The following is a 21034-nucleotide window of genomic DNA, read 5'->3' as shown; positions in this document are numbered from 1 at the left end:
CCAAAGGAAATAAGACCATGGAACATACTGAGATTTTTCGCTCCAAAATTCATTTTGGTTTAGAGTGAGGGGCTTAAATTTAACATGATTTCATTTTTTTTTCCCAGCAGCCAATTTCCCTACATCATTTACTGAATAATGATGTGTCTTTTCTTCCTTGGTGGATGATATTTCCTTACTGACATATTAAAATCTTATAACATGGCCTGTGTTTGAAAACTTGTCTCTTTCATTAGGTATTGCTTCTTCTCATGTCAGTCATACACTTTATTTTGATAATAAAATATTTTAATAGATGAGAGGGAAGTTCTCGCCTCATCACTCTTATTACTCAAAAAAGTTTATCTTATTTCTCAGTTATTTATTCTTCCAGATGAACTTAAGATGTTAAATATGAAATAATCTAATACTATTTAAGATTTTTAAATTGGCATATTAAACTTATGAAGTAATTTGAGAAGAACCATGTTTTTTATAATAGGCTTCCCTTACCAAAAAATATAATCATATCTTAGATTTCCCTGTTTTATAGTTTTCTTCAGAAGTGACCTCTAAGTTTAGCTTTTTGGTATTTTATATTTTGGACACTATCAATGAACTGATTTTTCCCATTATATCTTCTCACTCATTAACTGGTTGCTTATAATTTTTGAATATTTGTGGTCACTTGTATTAGAGAACTTGTTATTACTTATAAAGTATTTCAGTCTACTTATTTGTATCTTCTAGGTATGCAATATTTTTGTGTTGAATCATGACAGTTTTGACTTCTGTTATTTTTGTTTTCCTTATTGCTTTGGTTAGATTAGCAGTATACATTTTTGGTACCTGATTTTGATAAAAATCTTTGTCTCTAAAATCTCTCTAGTACCTTAGTTATTTAAAGCACATATGTATTTTTCATGCAGTTACCATTTATTTACTACTGTTAAGCCACAGTGAAGGAGTGATATAGAGATAGGTACACATGTGTATGTGTATCTCTGTCTGTTTGTTTATCTGTATCTATCTTCAGGAAATGAGGGGTTATTGAACCCTGCCTGAGTCTCTCTACTTTGTGTCTGTCCCTGAGGAAGGGAGATGCCTCTGAACCTAGCTGGACAGTAGGACCCTGCTCCCTGATGACCCACTTCCCTGCCTCCGGCTTTTCTTGGATCTGAGTAGTGCCAGTTCCTGGATTCTCCTTCGCCTTGCTCCACCTGCCTGTTATGATATGCTACCTCCTACTGGTCCACCCTCGTGTGTCCTGCTAGCCTGCTTTGCCACCTGTTGCTCGTTACTGTCCTCTCTGGCCCTGGTGTCCGCCTCCATGCCTGTACACATTGGCAGCTGAATACAGACCTGCCTCTGCGTGGCCAGAAACTGTCTCACCTCGTGGAATATTTTGTTCCAAGTTTCTTCTGGAACTGCCTCTCCCTGCTTTTGTAGTCTAATTAGTTTTGATGAGGTCTTTAAAAAAATATATTAAATCCATACCTGTCTCCTTAAGGAGTAAATATAATGTAATTTAAAAAGAAAAATATGTTTTCTTAAAGAGGACTTTGGTTATAATATTCCAGTGGCTATTGAAATATATTGGATTTCTATAAATGGTCCCCAAATTTTATGTTTTGAAGGCCTATGTGCTTTTTTTTTTTCAAAGTTTTTTTTTTGTTTTTTTAAAAAATATATTTGTCTTAACCATATTTGTTTATTTATTTTTTTATTTTTATTTTATGGCTGTGTTGGGTCTTCATTTCGGTGCAAGGGCTTTCTCTAGTTGCGGAGAGCGGGGGGGCCACTCTTCATCGCAGTGCTCGGCCCTCTCACTATCGTGGACTCTCTTGTTGCGGAGCACAGGCTCCAGACGCGCAGGCTCAGTAATTGTGGCTCACGGGCCTAGCTGCTCCGCGGCATGTGGGGTCTTCCCAGACCAGGGCTCGAACCCGTGTCCCCTGCATTGGCAGGCAGATTCTCAACCACTGCGCCACCAGGGAAGCCTGGCCTATGTGCTTTTAAGAGGAAGGGGGGTGTGTGTGTGTGTGCATGTGTTTGTGTGTGCACAATATAAGGATATAAACCATTAGCTTTGCTGTTTACATACTGCTGTGAACTGGGAAATCATGTTTGTTGAAGTGTCTATAATGTAAGACAAAAAATACTGTCGATGAACTGTTTTTTAATGTGTTGCCCAAATGTACAGAATTCCTTTTTGTCACCTTCAGTTGTTCAGAGGTTTTTCGCGTACTGTTAAGATCTCAGTTTCATTCTGGATAACTGATGATCCTGAACAAATGACAGATTACTGTCTGCCCATTTTCCCTGCTCCCCCACTTTCATTGATCTTTGATCCAGTAGTGTTTGTTTGCTCCTTGATTGAAAAGATATTTTAGCAAGTGTGGATTGGTAGGAAAATACACTGTTGCATAGACAACATTAGTTTACCTCTTCTAAGGGAAACTTGCCAATTGCACATGTTAGTTCAAGTTTATCTCATATAGAAGATATTATGCTAAATGCAACGAGATTAAAATCATGAGAAAAACTTAGTCTTTGTTCACAAGCAGCTGACAGTCTAGTAAGCGGGGAATGCCAGCGGAGGGTAAGAACTATTGAGGAGAATGTAGGAGCTAAAGTGTGGTACTGGGAATGTGTACAGTGTGTTTTAGTAGGCAGCAAGTATTCTGGTTTGGCTGGAAAACTGGAGTAAGACTGTGGGAAAGGCATTTTATGAGTTTAACTCGATAGGCAATGAAGGGCTACCGAACGGATCAGTAAAATGATCAGAGCTGTGAGCTAAGGAGATAAATCTGGCAATGAGTTCCAGAGAATTGGAAAAACAAACAATACATTTTGGTTTGGATCAAATATATATTGGAGGAGGCAGCAAATTACAGAAAGACTATCAAACTAGATACCTGAATTCAAAGGCTAGCACTACCACTGGCTGACTGTGTGACATGAATAATTTGCATAAAAGGGCCTATTTTAGATGCTATCAGGAAACTTCTGTTCTTGAAGATGGGAGTAATTAGAGTTCACACATACTACGTCCAAGTAGGTGAGATCAAAGATGCTATGTATCTGATGGTCTCTGGGTAATACAATGGCATATGGTGGCTGATGCTGGAGACTCTGAAATCAGATTTCTGGTTTCAGCTCTAGCTCTTTCACCTACTTGATGTGTAACCTTCGGCAGGTTATTTAACCCGTTTTTTGTTTTTTTTGTTTTTGTTTTCTCATCTGTAAAAGGCAAATCACAGCACCTACTTCCAAGAATTGTTAGGAGATTAATTAATATTTGTAAAATCCTTAGAAGAGTACCTGGGACATAGTAATGATTCAATAAAGAAAGCTATTAGTAATCACAATAAATAAAATTATGTCTATTTCATGTAAATTTTTCATATCACAGTTGTAAGTGTATTTTTTTTTAACATCTTTATTGGAGTATAATTGCTTGACAATGGTGTGTTAGTTTCTGCTTTATAACAAAGTGAATCAGCTATACATATACCTATATCCCCATATCCCCTCCCTCTTGCATCTCCCTCCCACCTTCCCTATCCCACTCCTCTAGGTGGTCACAAAGCACTGAGCTGATCCCCCTGTGCTTTGAGGCTGCTTCCCACTAGCTATCTATTTTACATTTGGTAGTGTATATATGTCCATGCCACTCTCTCACTTTGTCCCAGCTTACCCTTCCCCCTCGCCATATCCTGAAGTCCATTCTCTACGTCTGCGTCTTTATTCCTGCCTGTCCTGCCCCTAGGTTCTTCATAACCATTTTCTTTTTTTAAGATTCCATATATATATGTGTTAGCATACGGTATTTGTTTTTCTCTTTCTGACTTACTTCACTCTGTATGACAGACTCTAGGTCCATCCACCCACTACAAATAACTCAATTTTGTTTCTTTTTATGGCTGAGTAATATTCCATTGTATATATGTGCCACATCTTCTTTATCCATTCATCTGTCGATGGACACTTAGGTTGCTTCCATGTCCTGGCTATTGTAAATAGAGCTGCAATGAACATTTTGGTACATGACTCTTTTTGAATTATGGTTTTCTCAGGGTATATGCCAGTAGTGGGATTGCTGGGTCGTATGGTAGTTCTATTTTTAGTTTTTTAAGGAACCTCCATACTGTTCCCCATAGTGGCTATATCAATTTATATTCCCACCAACAGTGCAAGAGGGTTCCCTTTTCTCCACACCCTCTCCAGCATTTATTGTACGTAGATTTTTTGATGATGGCCATTCTGACTGGTGTGAGGTGATACCTCATGGTAGTTTTGATTTGCATTTATCTAATGATTAGTGATGTTGAGCATTCTTTCATGTGTTTGTTGGCAATCTGTATATCGTCTTTTGAGAAATGTCTATTTAGGTCTGCCCATTTTTGGATTGGGTTGTTTTTTTGATATTGAGCTGCATGAGCTGCTTGTAAATTTTGGAGATTAATCCTTTGTCCAGACACTATAAAATTCTTAGAGGAAAACATAGGCAGAACACTCTATGACATAAATCACAGCAAGATCCTTTTTGACCCACTTCCTAGAGAAATGGAAATAATAACAAAAATAAACAAATGGGACCTAATGAAACTTAAAAGCTTTTGCACAGCAAAGGAAACCATAAAGAAGACAAAAAGACAACCCTCAGAATGGGAGAAAATATTTGCAAATGAAGCAACTGTAAGTGTATTATTTAAAACATAAATAAATAAAAACTCTGATGTAACAGCCCAGGGAGTAGATGTTGATCCTGTTAGCATGCACCAGCTTTATGAATGTGGTGCCCTCAAATTGATGAAGCTCTGTTTTCTAGTACGAGAGTACAGCAAGTGAATTCATCATATCTTCCATGGCAGTTCACCTGGTTATAAATACTAAGTGAATAAGAACTTAGTGAATTCTGTGGAAAGCACTTGCAGCATGTCAAGTTTTATTTTTAATGTTTAAGACACCGATTTTAGAGCTTTGGGAATGGAGTAAATAAATAACAAAGTAAGTAAATATTTCTCTCCGTATTGCCCTCATTCAAGCAGGAGAGCAGGATACTTTGATAGATTCGTGAAAATAGTCCATAAACATTTAAGTCATTGTTATAAATTATTAAAGTTTAAATTGTACTTTTAAAATTATGAAATACTTCAAACACAAAACTTTAGAGAATAATATAGTTTTTACTCATTACTTAATTTTAACAAATCTGTGTTGCCACATATGCTTTAAACTTTAAAACAAAATTTACAAATGCGTTTGAAACTCTTGTGGATCCTCTTGATTTCCTGGCAATCCGTCTTCTCCCTGCATTCCTCCCACGTCAGAGGAAGCCATGATTCTGATGCCAGTACTTACATTACCATTTATGATTTTATGTATGTACTATAATGAATGAATCCATAAAAATATGTACTACTTGTATTTTAAAAACATATGAATAGCATTCTGTAAATACTTAACTACTTTTCATTGTTATTCTATTTTTAATCAACTTTATTGAATTACAATTTACATGGAAAAAATGCATTCACTGTATGTACACAACTTAAAGCATTTTGACAAATGAATATACCTGTATAAATAACACTCCATTCAAGATACAGAACACTTTCATCACCCCCCTAAAGTTGCCTTTTGTCCATTGCAGTTGATTCCCCACATATATACCACACTCCAGGTAATCACTGATTTGATCTCCATCACTCTAGATTAGTTTGACCTGCTCCAGAACTACATCTGAATGGATTCTTACAGTATGTATTCCCTTGTATCTGTCTTCTTTCACTCAGTATAATGTTTTTGAAGATTTTCCCTGTTCTCTTGTGTATCAGTAGTTCATTTCTATTTTATTGTCAAAAAATACCACAACTTATTTGTTCATTCCTGCTGATGGGTATTTGGACTCTTTCCATTTTTGGCCATTATGAATAAAACTACTAAGAGCACCATTAATACAAGTCCTTTTCTGGAAATATATTTTAATTTCTCTTGGATAAATGACTAGGAGTGGTAATGCTGGGTAATATGGCAATAGGGTATTATCTTTATAAGAAACTACCAAACTGTTTTCCAAAGTGATTGTACCATATACCATGCAGTTCCAGCTGCTCAAATTCCATGCTGGGATGACTTGATATTACCAGTCATTTTAACTTTAATCATTCTATTAGTATGGTTACTTCATTCTGATTTTTATTTGCATTTCCTTGATGACTAATGATGTTGAGTACCTTTTCATGTATTGGCCATTTATATGTGTGTGTGCGTGTGTGTATTATTCTGTAAATATATATGTATTCTGGATACCATTCCCAGGACTTGCATCTTGTCACATTTATTGTGAATATTTTCTCCCATTCTCTTCAGCCTGTGGCTTGACTTTTCATTTTCTTAATAGTGTCTTTTAAAGAGAATGTTGTAATTTTGGTGAAGTACAATGTCAGTTTTTTCTTTTATATTTCTTTGTATTCTAAGAAATCTTTGCCTGTCCCAAAGTCATGAGGATTTTCATACTTTTTTTCTATAAGCTTTATAGTTTTAGCTTTTATACTTAGATCTGTGTTGCATTTCAAGTTAATTTTTGTATTTGTTATATGTGCTAGAGATGAAGGTTCATGTTTTTCCAAATGGGCATCCAGTTGTTCCAACACTGTTTATTGGAAAGACTATCTTTTCCCCATTGAATTACATTGTCACCTTTGTTGACAACTAATTGACCAACTGTGTGAGAATTTATTTTTTTACTTTCTATTTTTTATTTTAATGGAAATGCTATAGATGTGTAGTGTAAGTCATTCAACTGTGTTCTATTTGAATATTGTTTTGGCTATTCTAGATCCTTTGCATCATTTCTATATAAATTGTAAAAACAAGTTTATTGATTTCTAGAAAAAAAGCCTTATGGGATTAAGATTGATATTCCATTTAATCCGTACATCAGTATGAGGAGAACTGACTTCTCAGCAACATTGAGTTCATGGATATGCATTTTTAAAAATTTATTTGTCTTCTTTAATTCTTCTCATCAATATTGTTTTTAGTGTATGAGTCTTGCATATACTTTGTTAAATTTATTCTAAGCATTTCATGTTTATGGATGCTGTTGTTAATGGTATTTTTAATTGCAGTTTCCAGTTCATTGATTAATATGTAGAGATAAAATTGATTTTTGTATCTTGATCTTATATCCTGTAACCTTTTTAAAGCTATTTATTATACCTAGTGGCTTTTTCTCTTTTGTAGCTTTTTCAGGAATTTCCTCATACAAAATTATACTCTCTACTCATATAGACAATTTTTTCTCTTCATTTACAAACCTTATTCCTTTTCTTCCTTTCTTTTCTTTCTTTCTTTTTTTTTTTGCCTTATTGTAATGGCTAGAAACACCAGTACAGTGTTGAATATAAGTTGTGAGAGTGGGCGTTTTTGCTTTTTTCTTGCTCTTAGGATGAAGGCCTTTAATATTTCACCATGACATTAGCTCTAGTTTTTTTGTATTTGCCCTTAATCAGGTTTAGGAGGTAATTTGAGCACTTTGAATATGTCATTCCATTGTCAGTTGGCTTGCATTGTTTCTGAATAGAAGCCAGCATATTTTCTTATATTTGAACACCTCAATAGCTCTCTATTTTCTTTGTTGCCTTTAAAATTTTTATCTTTATCATTGGCTTTCAGTAACTTGTGATACTGAAATGCAGCTTCCATCTTTACTAAATGTGGTCTCTTATGATATGCAGCTTCCATCTTTACTAAATGTGGTCTCTGGCACATCTGTTAAGCTTTCATTATATTTATCTGTAATATGGGACACTGCAGATCTTAGAGGATTTTGTAAGGATTAATCAGGATGATGGGTGTAAAAGTATTCTGAAAAGTTTATAATTTACTAAAATGACTTCTCAATCTAATACTTTCAGTAAAAATTAAAATAATTTAAGCTTGTGATTCTAAAGACAATCTCATTAACAAGGGAGAATAATGCTTTTCATCACCTTCTATTAAGTTACAGTTTTATTTTCAAATGACTGTATTGTAGACAGCGATTTAGTATGTCCATTTGAAACACCTGAAATGGAAATTTTCTTGATTTGTTTTCTAAATCACAATTTGTTATTTGTTTATCTATTCACTTTAGTCCAACATTCCTTGAGAACGCTCTTAATCATTCATGAAAAACAAAGCATCAGTGGTTTTATTTAGCAGAAATCAGTATATCTGCCATAATTTTCTCTTTAACGTTTGCATATGAAACAGACATACAAACATGGAATTAATATCACAAATACAATACAGTCTTATAATGGGGTGCATTATCTTACTGATAAATATTACATACTGTCCAACCTGGGAAAAAAGTTATCTTAACTTTGTAGAGTTCTTTGTACTTTTTGAAACACCTTCATATGTGTGATCTAATCTATTCCTCAGAACATCTTCATGAACTGATGGGTATATGAGTTTCAATTCCAAATGGAAGCTCTATGCATATTCATGATGTCATTTACCATGAAATATTACTTGTCCTAAGAAGGCAAGCTGTTTTGTCAAGATTATGCTTTATGAACTTTTTTATCCCACATTTTCACTTTTTAATATCATTCAGTTGAGAATTTCAGATCATTTTGTGTTACTGGCATCATCAAAAACTTTACTGTAAGTTTTCTAAAAGTTGAACTACAAAAGTGGACCTATCACAATAATGTCATGGACGTGTAGAGTAGTTTGCTGAACTTAAATTTCATTTTTAAAATCTAGTGTTTGGTACCAGATGTGAAGAGTGAATCACCATCTCCTTTATGAAGAGGGAAAGGTTTAATTAGCTTTTTCAAAAGTCTTATTACACATTTCAACCTATAAAGTGAAAGAAGAAAATTCTGTGTTTTAAAGCAGGATGAAAGTAGAGGTGATACCCACAGCTGCTCTCGTTTCTGGCAAACCATTCTGAGAGGCTCCAGTTTCATTTGGTTCAGATAAAACACATGTTGCTCATTTATTGTACATATGCTTCAAAGTATTTTGACAAATCTGATCTAAAAATGTTACAGCTGTTCTTCATTATTTTAATTTGCACTTAGTAGCCACCTATAAAAATTTGGCTGTGAACTAGCATTTTCACAATATAATTAAGAGAAAATTTAGTCAACATTAATATGTGTTTCAATTCAGTTTCAGTTACAGTTTTGTGATACAGCTAGTGAGCTATACACATTTAACAGGTGCTCTGTTATGTTTTTGATAACAAAGACAAATCTTTTTTAACATGTTTCAAATAATTTCAGGTGGAAATAGAATTATTCTGATCCTGTCTTTTAGAGATTTGCTATTCAGTGTATGGCCCGAGCTCAGGCAGCAATATTATTACTTGAGTACTTTCTAGAAATGAAGAATCTTAGGTGCTATCCTGGACCTACTGAAGCAGAATCTGCATTTTACCACAATCCGCAGATGATTTGTATACACATTAAAGATTGATAAGCACTCTTTTAGAGGAGGCCTTATAGTAAAACTTTTTTTATATGCACACACATGCATATACACATGGGTCAACTCTATTCTGTACTCTCTGTTTTATATAGATATTATAGAAAATGGACTGGCTTGTGGATTGAAGGATTTACTTTCTTACCATTTAATACATTTAAAAGTAGACTCACCAGTACTTTCCACAGGCTGTTATCTGTCTGTCTTCCATGAATACAAAAACCCACATTAATAAGTACTGGCTTACCACTCATTTTCAATGACCGACACGTGAAGCAAACTGAAGAACTTGTCACTCAAACTTGAATCTTTTAGAGTTTTCATCATTTCTTATTGTTTTCTGTAACTTTCTATAGAGTAAACTTTTTGGTTGGAACACTAATGGATTGTATTTATTTACACACCCTTGCCATAAAAAACAGAAAGCAGGATTGCCTGTAAGACTAAAGGAGTTAATTTCTTGCATAATAAATTTGATTTTAAAATTACTGTCTTTGGATACCTTGGGAAATTATTATATCTTAATTATTTATACACATTATATTACTATATTGTACTTATACTTCATTATGTTAAGATAACTATTAATTATATCTTAATATGTGATACAAAATCAAATTTATGTTTATAAGGACCTCTGAAATCATGCTGCAGAGTGACTCAGTTCCTTAAAATTCAATTTTATTGGCCATCACTTTTTCTATATGTATAGTCCAGCAGAAATAAGTATAAGATATGATTCTTACCATAAAAGAAATAAGATAATTAATACCATTTTATGACCCTTAATTGAAATCTATGACAAAATAATTTCATATAGTTCAAAACTTACTTTGTACATTGTTACTGTCTAACAAAAAGGAGGGTGAATTATTTTCTTTTAAAAAAAATCTCTAATTTGCTACAGTCTGGTTAATTTCTTTGTGTTCAGTTCCACCTAATACACTCCTCAGTGATCAGCCTTGGGAAATGAAATAAAGACCGTTTTATGTAATCTATTCGGAAGTCTCTGGTTGGCACCACAGCAGCACATCGTTGGTTTATGACCTTGTAACACATTACATTTTTATTACTGTTTTCATATATTTCTGCTGAAGAAACCCTTCAAAATTGTTATTAGGTTGCATACATATCTAATGGACAAATACTGATACATTTAACTATGTATTCAAATATACAATATAGTGGTACAGCTTGTTCCTGAAAATGTACAAATGCAGACAGGCTAGAAAAGTACTCGACAACTTCACATGAGCAATTGCACTGTTTAATTTGTCCTTTTGTTTTTCAAACTAAAGATTACAATGCAATTGAAATAGCCCTAAGTGCACCCGAAGAGCTACTGTGTGTTGTATAAAGGCTAAGTAACGCCAGCAGTGTCAGGGGGTTACTGTTCAGCTGTTCGAGATCATGAGATGATATCTCAGCACTCATAAAACAGGGGATTCAAAACACAGGGGCATACATGGAAGTACAGATCATTATGACAGTCCTGGAAGTTATCCACGAGAAAAGTCAACACCCTGGAGGCCAAAATAACACTACTGAATCAACATTTACAACTTTTGTTCAAGATCAAATCCAATATGTAGGGAAAATTCACATTGAAACATTAACGTAAATATAATAATAATTTTATATTTGGCTCATTCCCAAAATACAGAAGGCTTCAAAAATCTCTGGGATATCTCTTCTTAAACATTTTACATGTATAATATTTATTCTGTACAAAACAGATAACTATCCTGAATTAGCTATTTCCTAGAACTATTCATAAAATGTCAATCCATTTAGTAAGGCACAGTGAGGGAAGCGTAGAGATTTATTTAAGGTTGCACATTTCAATTCAGAAGAGTAAGGGGGTATTTTGGCCCCTGGGATTTGAAAATATCTTCCAGTTGTAATCTTTGGTCTGAACATTTACATGGTGGTTTCTTCCCATTCAAGCTCAACATCACCTATAACATAAAGTAACATGTCACAAGAGAGAATTGAAGTTAACAGTTCAAAAGATTTAAATGCTTCATGACAAAAATATAGTGTACCTGGAAAGGCTATTATCCTAACTTGGATTAGAGAGAAATTAAAAAATTGATATGTGTGCTAGCCAAGCTTCTAAAACATTTTCAACATATGGTTATTATTAAATTAATGCTCCTGCTATAGGTGGTAAACTAGTAGTAAATTGATATACATTGCCTCTGTTTACCTTCCATGGCGTCCAAAGAGTCCATCTTTTGAAGTGCTGAATAGTTAACAAAGCAGATGGGCTGATTACTTCCTTTACTTGATAAGAGATCCAGAACGCACTGATGTAAAAAGATATACTGTGCCTAGACACCAAAGAAAGGAAAGGATGGTTAAATAAATGGACGGGGTAGGGATTTTCTTATAAGGGGGGGGCTATACTTTTACAGTGAAAAGTAATATTGAATTCAACAAATGTTAAATAGCTAAGTTAGAGGCACAGAATTTACCATGAATATAAATGATTTTTTATCATTTCAAACATAAGGTTTGCTAAATTCCTGTGGCTTTTTGTAGTTTCCAGTTTTTTAAAATACTTGTCATTAAATACTAAGTGTTCATATGTTCTTTCTTTCTGTAATTTTAAAAAGTAGCAAATTATTTATATTTGTTTATAAGTTTCCTTTTTCCTGTTAGGCATAATTGAGTAATTTTTCTTATAAATACTTTTCTTGTTAGAATGGCTGTTGGAATGCAGATATTAAATTTACTTTCAAAAGCTGTGACTGAGCATATCTACACACCATCAGCATATTTAAAATGTTTAACAATTCTGTTAATCACCCAACATTTGGCCTACTTAATGTCAAGGATCTGGTCTCTATTTGTAAATACAAGGCAGGACTCCTAACATTTCATCTAAAGTTCGGATTAAATTCAATACCATCTGGGTTCTTTAAGTTTATTCAATATAATTCAATAACCTGTTAGCATTTCTGGGTTTGGACTTTCCCAAAGGTAGTTAAGGTTACAGTCATAGAAAAGCACCCTCATTTTTACATAGGGAAGGTACCTGAAGTTAAAGGAATATAACCAAATGTTTAAGATTCACACACACACACACACACACACACACACACACACACACACACACAAACAGACATACTGACAACTGATTTAAATAGAATGTCCTCTAAAGTGACCATCTTAAGAAGTTATATTCATATCTATTGCTACTATACCTCAAAACCTTTTTGGAACTTCTCCACTGAAACTGTCTCTAGAGATTGTTGGTCATTATTAGGAATACCTGTTTCTTCGTGGATTACAAAATGTTTCCACACACATCTCATCACTGTCAGTTCTATGAGGACAGAACTCTGTCATATTCACTGCTATATTCCCATTGCGTGTAATAGTGCCTGGAATGTGGTAGTTGCGTAATGAATGTTTGTTGACTTAGCCTCATTTAATTCTCACAGTTAGCCGATCTTTACCATTTAAGGACAGACTTGATTTGGAGAACATTCAGAAGTCATCAGGGATCAAGTTTGTAAGGTGGATGATCAAGTTACATAATTCAGTTTTGGTAAGAAATGAAGGATTGTTATAAGGTAATAAAAATTCTATTGAAATTGCTGTTAAATTTTCTTCTCAAGGTAATTCCAAATGAGTATTTTAAAATATACACTGCACAGTGAATAACATTATTGGCAGAGATATATTGACATGGTATAATTTCTTTGAAAACAACAGTCATTTAAATTTATGAGTTCTGGTATTTAAAAAAAAAAACACATTTGAATTTGAAGTCACATTTGATATGTGAAACTTCTGACTGTCCCAATCTCATCTTTCTCCTCTGGAAAGAATGATGGGTGTAAACTCGGCCAGCAGGGCAGGCTGAGCTCCACAAGGCAGTACTACATTTTCCAAGATCCCTCTGCCGTGGTGTGTTATTGCCAAAGAGGCAGTGAAGAGTTCAGTTCCAGTTTCTACCCTAGATAGTCCTGTTACCTTAAGAATTAAACTTTTCTGATGTTCAGTTTCCTCATCTGGGGGATCAGAAAAGCTATGTTGTGAGATTTAAGGCCAGCCATATATATATGTTGCTGGCAAAAAACTAGGCACCAAAAATATATTATTCTTTTTTCTTCTACCTCAGGAGTTTACATCAGTCAATTTTCAAGAGAACCAGAGCAGGAAAGGGATTCATCCAGATTAACCCTTTTTTGAGGCAGGAATAGTATCTCAGGATATTATCTCACTGCAGAGTATTCTCTCAGAAAGCTCTTTCACATCTCTTGGGGCTGCTGTGAGCTGTGTTTTGGTAGACAGTGAAAGAACTTTAGGTTTTCTCCAGGGTCTGGGCCCTCTGGTGTCTTTTAGTGGTGATATATTGCTGAGGTTCCCGCCTCCCCACCCCTGGCCATGGCTACTGTAGTATGTGCTGAGACAGCATTCTTCACAGAAGTTGGAATCATTCCCAAGTGCAAGAGAAGAAACTAAGAAACCACTCTTGTGCAAGGCAATGCTGGTTTATAAGGACTGGAGCCAAGGTGTGGTCATTTTCCTTTTTTTCATCACAGAGAAAAGACGGTAAAGAGCATAGCTTCTGGGAACAAAGTCCGGTGAAAGAGACCTTTGGAGTAGCACGTTTTAAGCGAGGATCTGAGAATTGTGATTTATATCGTTTACAAAATGGAGGCTAATTATTTAGTAAACATGGATGTACCTTAATTTTATAACCTCTTATGGAAGGGCTACCTATACTTTTCTTGAATATCGATGAAGATGTACTTATTTCAAACATGCCAACTAATAGTCATGACTTCTACCTATTGATTCAGTAAGTGTTTATCAGGATTTTAACAACTGCCACCTTTTTATCTTAAAAAGCAATCGGCACAACTATATTGTCAGACCTTTACTGCACGCTGGGCATTTACTGCATGCTTGGTGCTTTAGATACTTTCTCTTATTTAATACTTATAATAAACTTGTGAAAAGTGTAACACAGCTATTTTACAAAAGAGAAATAGCTCAGAGAGGTTAATTAAACAAAGTCACAAAGCCAGCAATTAGCAGGACTGGAGTCTGAACTCAATTCTCTGACACCAAAATTCAGGCTCTTTTCATTCCCCTACCCAACCTGCAGCATTTTCCTCTGGCTGGTTATTCCAGCATAATGTGTATGACGTTTATAGCATATACTGAATACTGAATTGTGTGAAATTATTCACAGGCATGCTTGAACACACTCTTTACAAAGTTTGGTTCCACAAAATTGTAGAGCATGACAAAATTCGACTTCTATTATTTGAAGACCAAATCTAGTCTCTACAAGGAAATATCCCAATCATTTGCACCCTCTAACCTATACTAGAGAGCCAACCAATCTCGATCAATGCCAAGAACATTGATCACCAGTGCACATGTGTACACCCAGGGACATGGGAGGAAAATGCTAGCTATTTATTCTTATTCTCAACTAAAAATAAGAAAGAATTTTGGTTTTAATAATCATTCATGGTCGTATTGATATTGAAGCCCTTAAAAGATCTTTGGATAACAACCAGCTACATAATTGGTGGGGTCCACTACAAAATGAAAATACGAGTTTCCTTCCTCAAAAATTATTAAAGATTTTCAAAACAGTGTCAGCAAACATTAAATCAAGTGCAAGGCCCTTTTGAGCGTGGGGACCCGTGAGACTGCATAGGCTGCATACCCATGAAGCCAAGCCTGGCCACAAGACATAGTCCATTTCTGAAGTTTCCTAAGGGAAGAGTGATACTTCACTCATGTGCTCCCTTTCAGCATATAAGGGAATGCATATGGATTACAGTACCTAGTTTGACCTAGCCATCACATAATTGAAGTGGCTTAAAAAGATTCCTACAAAGAGACTGTGGATTAAAGATAGTATCTGTCAGGCAAGCACCAATGAATGACAATAAAATGGCAGCGCTGACATTTTTCATGCTCCTAGAATAACCGTCTTATAGCCATGCTGTGAGGTGAAAGCAACAACAGTGTAATCAGATCTGACAAAAAGATCACTTTTTAAAAAAATTACAAATAATTAAAAATATGTATTTAAAACCACTATTGAAACAGAATTATTTTCTGCTAAGTGTTTATTTTATCTTTTGAAAATACCTTATGATAATATGAAGCCACCACTATTAGCAAGGTTGTCAAAATTGCTTATTTGACCTTTATCTCGTGTTTTTCAATTTCTTGTGTATGCTTTATAATTTACATAATTGCACAATCTACATTCTAAGAATAAATATATATGTATTGGAGTTGAATGCTCAAACATTTCTCCTGAAAGGGCTGTGTGTTCCTAAAGGTTTGGATGTCTCTGGTCTAGAGCAGCATCTTCCTAAGAACGTTAATGTTCCATGACATCATGGCATTTTAGGTTTGGGGGTCAAAAAGTGTTCAAGGATTTCATAGTCATGTAAGTCTGGGAAATGTCCACAAGGGCTCTGTATTTATAATTGTCAATGCACATTAGCATACAGGCTGTAATTCTAAGAAATTCTTTCTCAAACTTACTTTAGCAAAGAGCCTGTTTTCTCACACCTTTAATGACTGTAAAGCCACTTGTGTTTTCTAGTAGGTACCCTAGAAAATACCGTTATAGAAGATCTGTATATTTACTGTGAGAAAAATCTCTGTGTAGCATAAAAATATCAATCCAAAGATATGACAGGAACAACCTATGTATTATAGTTAGACAGACTTGGGTTTGAATTTTAGCTCTGACCTTTGAATATCACTAAATTCTTGAACATCTGCTTCCCTATTTGTAAAGCAGAGACCATAATACCTAGTCTGTTGGTTAGTTTCATTGGCCCTGCCTTACGAATAAAGAATTAAATAAGATAATACATGTAAAGGATCTAGTATAATACTTGGAACCTACTAGACACTCAACAGGGTTTTTAGTTTCGTTACCATTATACCGTATGATTTTTTTAATGACAAAAATCTATATTTTAAAAATATTTTTATGTCCAAACCAGAACAACAAAACAAACAGCTCCCAGTTAGCTAGTTGATGACATGCTATAACAAACATTATTAGTACTACTAATAAAAAGGGATAAATATGGACAAGTGAAATACATAGAAACCTGTAACAGTTAATAAACGTTTCCCACATACAACTTCTAGCATGTTTACAAAAGAAATTAATTTGATTCATTTTCTAAGTTTCCCAAAAGCTAAAGACAAATCCATTTTATGAATTATTTTCTATTTGCCTATCAGTATAAACAAGGTAGGATGAGTAGTCAGTAACAGTGCTGAAGGATAACTGGGGCATGTGGGTTTCAGTTCTCCTATAATCCCCATCAGCTGCCGTCCCCAAGACCCTGCCCCCACCCAGAGGTTTATAATGTAGGAAAAGAGAATGTCTGCTTTGCTAATATAGTTCAAGTCCATGTCTAACCAGATCACTGCCACTAAGATCCTCCCAGGCAGAAATTCTAGAGCTGATAACTGCTTGAAGTTTTAGATATCTTACCAGGTTTTGTACCATGCACATTCTTTCACTTCTCAGTTCAGCCACTAATCCATATATATCCACAAAATCATGATCATTTATATGTTGTGTTAAGTGGTCCAGAGCAATAAAAACTCCAGTTCTTCCAACTCCAGCACTGCAGGAAGAGTGAAATTACATGCAAATTATTCAGCCAAAAGGCTGTTCATGTTGATGGTGATGAAGAAGATAAACTATGATAGCAATAAATTATAAATAGTTTCTTTTCTTATTTGGAGGTAGATTTTCTTTGGAGTTTCTTTGGATTTATATTGTTCCCAAGACTGTTTAGACAGAGCAAGATGATTATCATTAATACTCTGTCAAATATTTGAGGTTTTTTTTAACCAGTGGAACTTTCCCTCTTCTTTCATAATATTTTAAGGGTTGTAGTTGGAGAAGTATGGGGAAGATTTTTAAAAATCATTGAAAATTCTTAACCCCAGAAACTTTTTATTGAATATATTTTTGGTTACCAATAGGAATGCTAAACATGAAAAATGTCAACTATAGTATTTAGCCCATATAGTACTTCCTCTGCATCACATTGATAGACTCTCGTGTGTTCTTTTCACTTTCCCTAGAATTTTCTTTTCCTTCCTATAGATAATAAATTGGAAAGCTATTTCCTTTTAAGAAATTAGTTTAATACTGAAGGACAGGTATGTGCTCCATATAAACGGTTAATTGATAAACCTGACAGGATTTTTTCAGAAATTCCAATTAGAAAGACAAGACTCCTAGGTACTTAAATGGTTAATATAGGAAGTAAATCTGAAAAACAAAAAAAAAAAATTTGAAAGGTCACCTAGTCTTAAATGTCAGTTTGAACATCACAAAACTGCCATCTTTGTAGGTAAAAAATATTCTAATGTCGACAATACCTATGATTCAACTTAAGAAATAGCATTACCACATAAATCTGATCACTATAACACATACACATATATGCCCGAACAGAGTAGTCAGTCATTACATCATTCAGTATATTTTGAGTGTCAGACACTGTCCTAGGCATCTGGGGTACAGCAGTGAACAATACAAAGTCCCTGAACTCATGGAGCTTATATTCTAGAGGACGGAGAATGGTAGTCCACACAAAAAAGAAACATGCATAGGATATACCCAGCCGCAATAAGTGCTATGGAGAAAGATAAATTAGGTTAAGGAGATAAAAGGTGATAGGGTAGGATAGGGTCTTAGAGAAAGGTTCTCTGACAATGTGATATTTGAAAAGAAACTTGAGTAGGGTTAGGGAGTGCACCACGTGTGTACCTGGGAGAGGAGCATCGCGGCCTGAGGGCGAGGGAAGAGAACAGATCTGAGTGGGAGGGTGTTCTGTGTGTTCAAAGAAAAGCAAGGAGACCAGGGTGGGGAGAGTGTGTGAAGAGGTGATGGGGGGCAGGGATCAGAGTATTTGCTGTTGGGTTGGATGTGGAACGTGAGAGGAAGCAGGGAGTTGAGGATGAGTCTAGGGTTTCTGGACAAAGCAGAGTGGACTGCTGTTTACCAAGATGGGGATGAGAAGGAGTGAGTTTGGAGACTGATCTACGTGTTCTGTTTTGGACACATCAGATTTTCAGAATGTTGTGGTTAAACTGGAAGTTCAATGTGTAAGTCTAAAGTTGAGGTGAGAAGTTGGGGTTGGAGATAATCATTTAGTAGACAGTTTTAAAATGATATTTAAAAATGATTATTAATATAAGCATACTTCTCCTCTGGTCTCTTTTATCTATTTAAATCACAAAGGAGGAGACTACTCTTTTTGAGGCTGCAAGAGAGAAGGTACTTTTCTTTTTTAATGGAGTTTTAAATCCACTACTTTAATCCAGTGGCAGTGTATGTGTAAAATATGGAGAAGCTGAAGGAAGCTTACTATCCATTCTAATCATCAATGATGGCAGTTTAAAATCAATCACTGACTTTATAAGCAAACTGTTATTCTATTTATACTATATACTGGTCTGTTAAAAATGTTATGTGTATGGAGGGGATATGGAATTGGGAGGGTAAGAATGAGGCTTTTACTTTTAATTCTGTATGTTTTTAAATGTATAAAAGATATCTCATAATGAGCAAGCATTTGTGTATTACTCTTACAATTTAAAAAATCTAAAATATTCCTGGAAAATGTAGACTCATTTAAATTACATGTTGAGTTCTTTCCTCTAAAAAAAAAAAGTTTAAAAATTGGATGGATTACTATTTTCTTACATATTTAACCACATTAATTATAGTATATTCCCATTAGAATAATTATCCATCAATTAATTTTTGGAATTATTATAATTAATAATTATTAATGGGTTAAAAGATATTGTTACTTAAATTTTTTTATTGTAGCAAAAGATACATAACATAAAATTTACCATTTTAACCATATTTAAGGGCACAATTCAGTGGCATTAAGCACATTCACAGTCTTGTGCAACCATCACCACTATCTGTTTCCAGAATATTTTCATCATCCCAAACAGAAGCTATGTACCTGTTAAACAGTAACTCTCCATTTCTCTCTCTCCCAAGTCCCTAGTAACCACAATTCCAGTTTCTTGTCTCTATGAATTTACCTCTTGTAGGTATCTCATGTAAGTGGAATCATAAAACAGTATATTATCACCCACTTTTTCTCTAATTTACAAACTACAACTGTTGAGGAAACTCATGTTGAGATTGATTTAGATATATCATGTTAGGAATCATAAATCATATCAATATGTCCAGAACTCTGAATTCTAAACAACTGTGAGCTTTATTTCTTTTTGCGGGGGAGTATTGGTATTTCAGTGGTATAAAATACCAGTGAAAATAAAGAGGGGAAGAATCTTAATTTATAGTCATATTCTATTTATCATGTTCAAAAAGCTAGGTCAAAGAAAGACATTTGAATAGTTTGTAAAAATTTTGAATCATGCTTGGGTTGGTCACTTAATTTGATCTTTATTTTAAAGTTCATTTTCTTTATTCTTTGTAAGTCAAATCTAGAAATTTGCTTTTACAAAGAAGTTTAAATTAGTATATTAGACTAATATCAGTTGAAATAATGAAGGATCAGATGTTTATTCATAAAAATCAAAAAATCCTACATACCCACACTCATCCATTTGATGTGTAGCCACATCAAAAATGGGCTACAATTTTTTTTTTTTTTTGATTTGAAGGCCTTCGAGAGGTATAATCCAGTCAAGATTTCAGGAAAATTCCTGTACCAGGATATATATTTTCCCTTGCTTTTAGACATAGTCATTACTCATTTTATCTCTGCCATCTAACCTTTTATAAAACTACATCTTGATTTGTTATAACCAGTAAAATATCTGAAAACTAAAAGCTGGATTGAATCTACATTAACATTCTGCCAGAAAATCAATGGTGTCGTGATCATAAAAAGGTCACGCTGAGTTTCAGTACCATTTCTAGTGTTTCTAGTGTTCAGAGGTTCTAAAAATCTCTCTTTCTTACCTGCAGTGAACAACCATAGGTGTGGTGTCATGTGCTCTGCTTGCTCGAACCAACTTCACAAAGTGAACTAGAGGGGCACTGTTTTCAGGAACCCCATGCTCAGGCCAAGCAGTAAAGTTACACTGTCTAATGGTCATGCAATCCCCATGCTAGACAAAATGACATTAAAGAAACATGATAAGACAGCTGACTTCCCAGGTTTTCAAGGTGATCTTTTAAAATGACAATTTACCAAACAGAAGAAACTGTGTTTTCATGATTTCCTATAAGAGAAGCCTTCTACTATTGCTACAATAAAGAAAATTGCCTTTCTGTATAAATGCAAACAATGAGAAGGCTTGCAAGCAGATGATAATGTAGGGTATTTAAATTCAAATATACTGTAACATTTTGTAATGCCAGAGTAGTAGATTTTGAACAATTTTGACCTAACAACTTAAACACACTCACAGATTATTCAAAACACAGGTATAGAGTATCTGATAATGTCAGAAAGTATAAAGATCCTTATATCATTTTCTGTGTTTATAGGCCTTTACGTTATATAAGTGGGGTCCTATGCTATCGCTTCTGTAT

At 34.5% G+C, this 21034-nt stretch overlaps 1 protein-coding gene and 1 long non-coding RNA gene across 5 annotated transcripts in view; one reads left to right on the top strand and one right to left on the bottom strand.

Moving 5' to 3' along the window:
• The window catches only part of LOC132373431 (uncharacterized), an 88155-nt gene that overhangs the window by 16105 nt on the left and 51016 nt on the right, over window positions 1-21034 (top strand). The gene's annotated exons all lie outside the window — the stretch shown is intronic.
• Window positions 10164-21034, bottom strand: part of PTPRQ (protein tyrosine phosphatase receptor type Q) — a 280514-nt gene continuing 269643 nt past the window's right edge. For all 4 annotated transcript variants that reach the window (XM_059936587.1, XM_059936583.1, XM_059936585.1 and 1 more), the window contains 4 exons: window positions 20459-20607; window positions 16979-17114; window positions 11681-11804; window positions 10164-11429 (listed from right to left, as the gene is read on the bottom strand). In XM_059936587.1, coding sequence (XP_059792570.1) covers window positions 11392-11429; window positions 11681-11804; window positions 16979-17114; window positions 20459-20607 — 447 coding nt within the window. In that variant the 3' untranslated portion in view covers window positions 10164-11391. The remainder of the gene's footprint in view (window positions 11430-11680; window positions 11805-16978; window positions 17115-20458; window positions 20608-21034) is intronic.

Source organism: Balaenoptera ricei, chromosome 10, assembly GCF_028023285.1.
Source record: "Balaenoptera ricei isolate mBalRic1 chromosome 10, mBalRic1.hap2, whole genome shotgun sequence".
NCBI lineage: Eukaryota > Metazoa > Chordata > Mammalia > Artiodactyla > Balaenopteridae > Balaenoptera > Balaenoptera ricei.
Note: the sequence above shows the minus strand (reverse complement) of the source record. Positions and strands in the feature narration are given on the sequence as shown.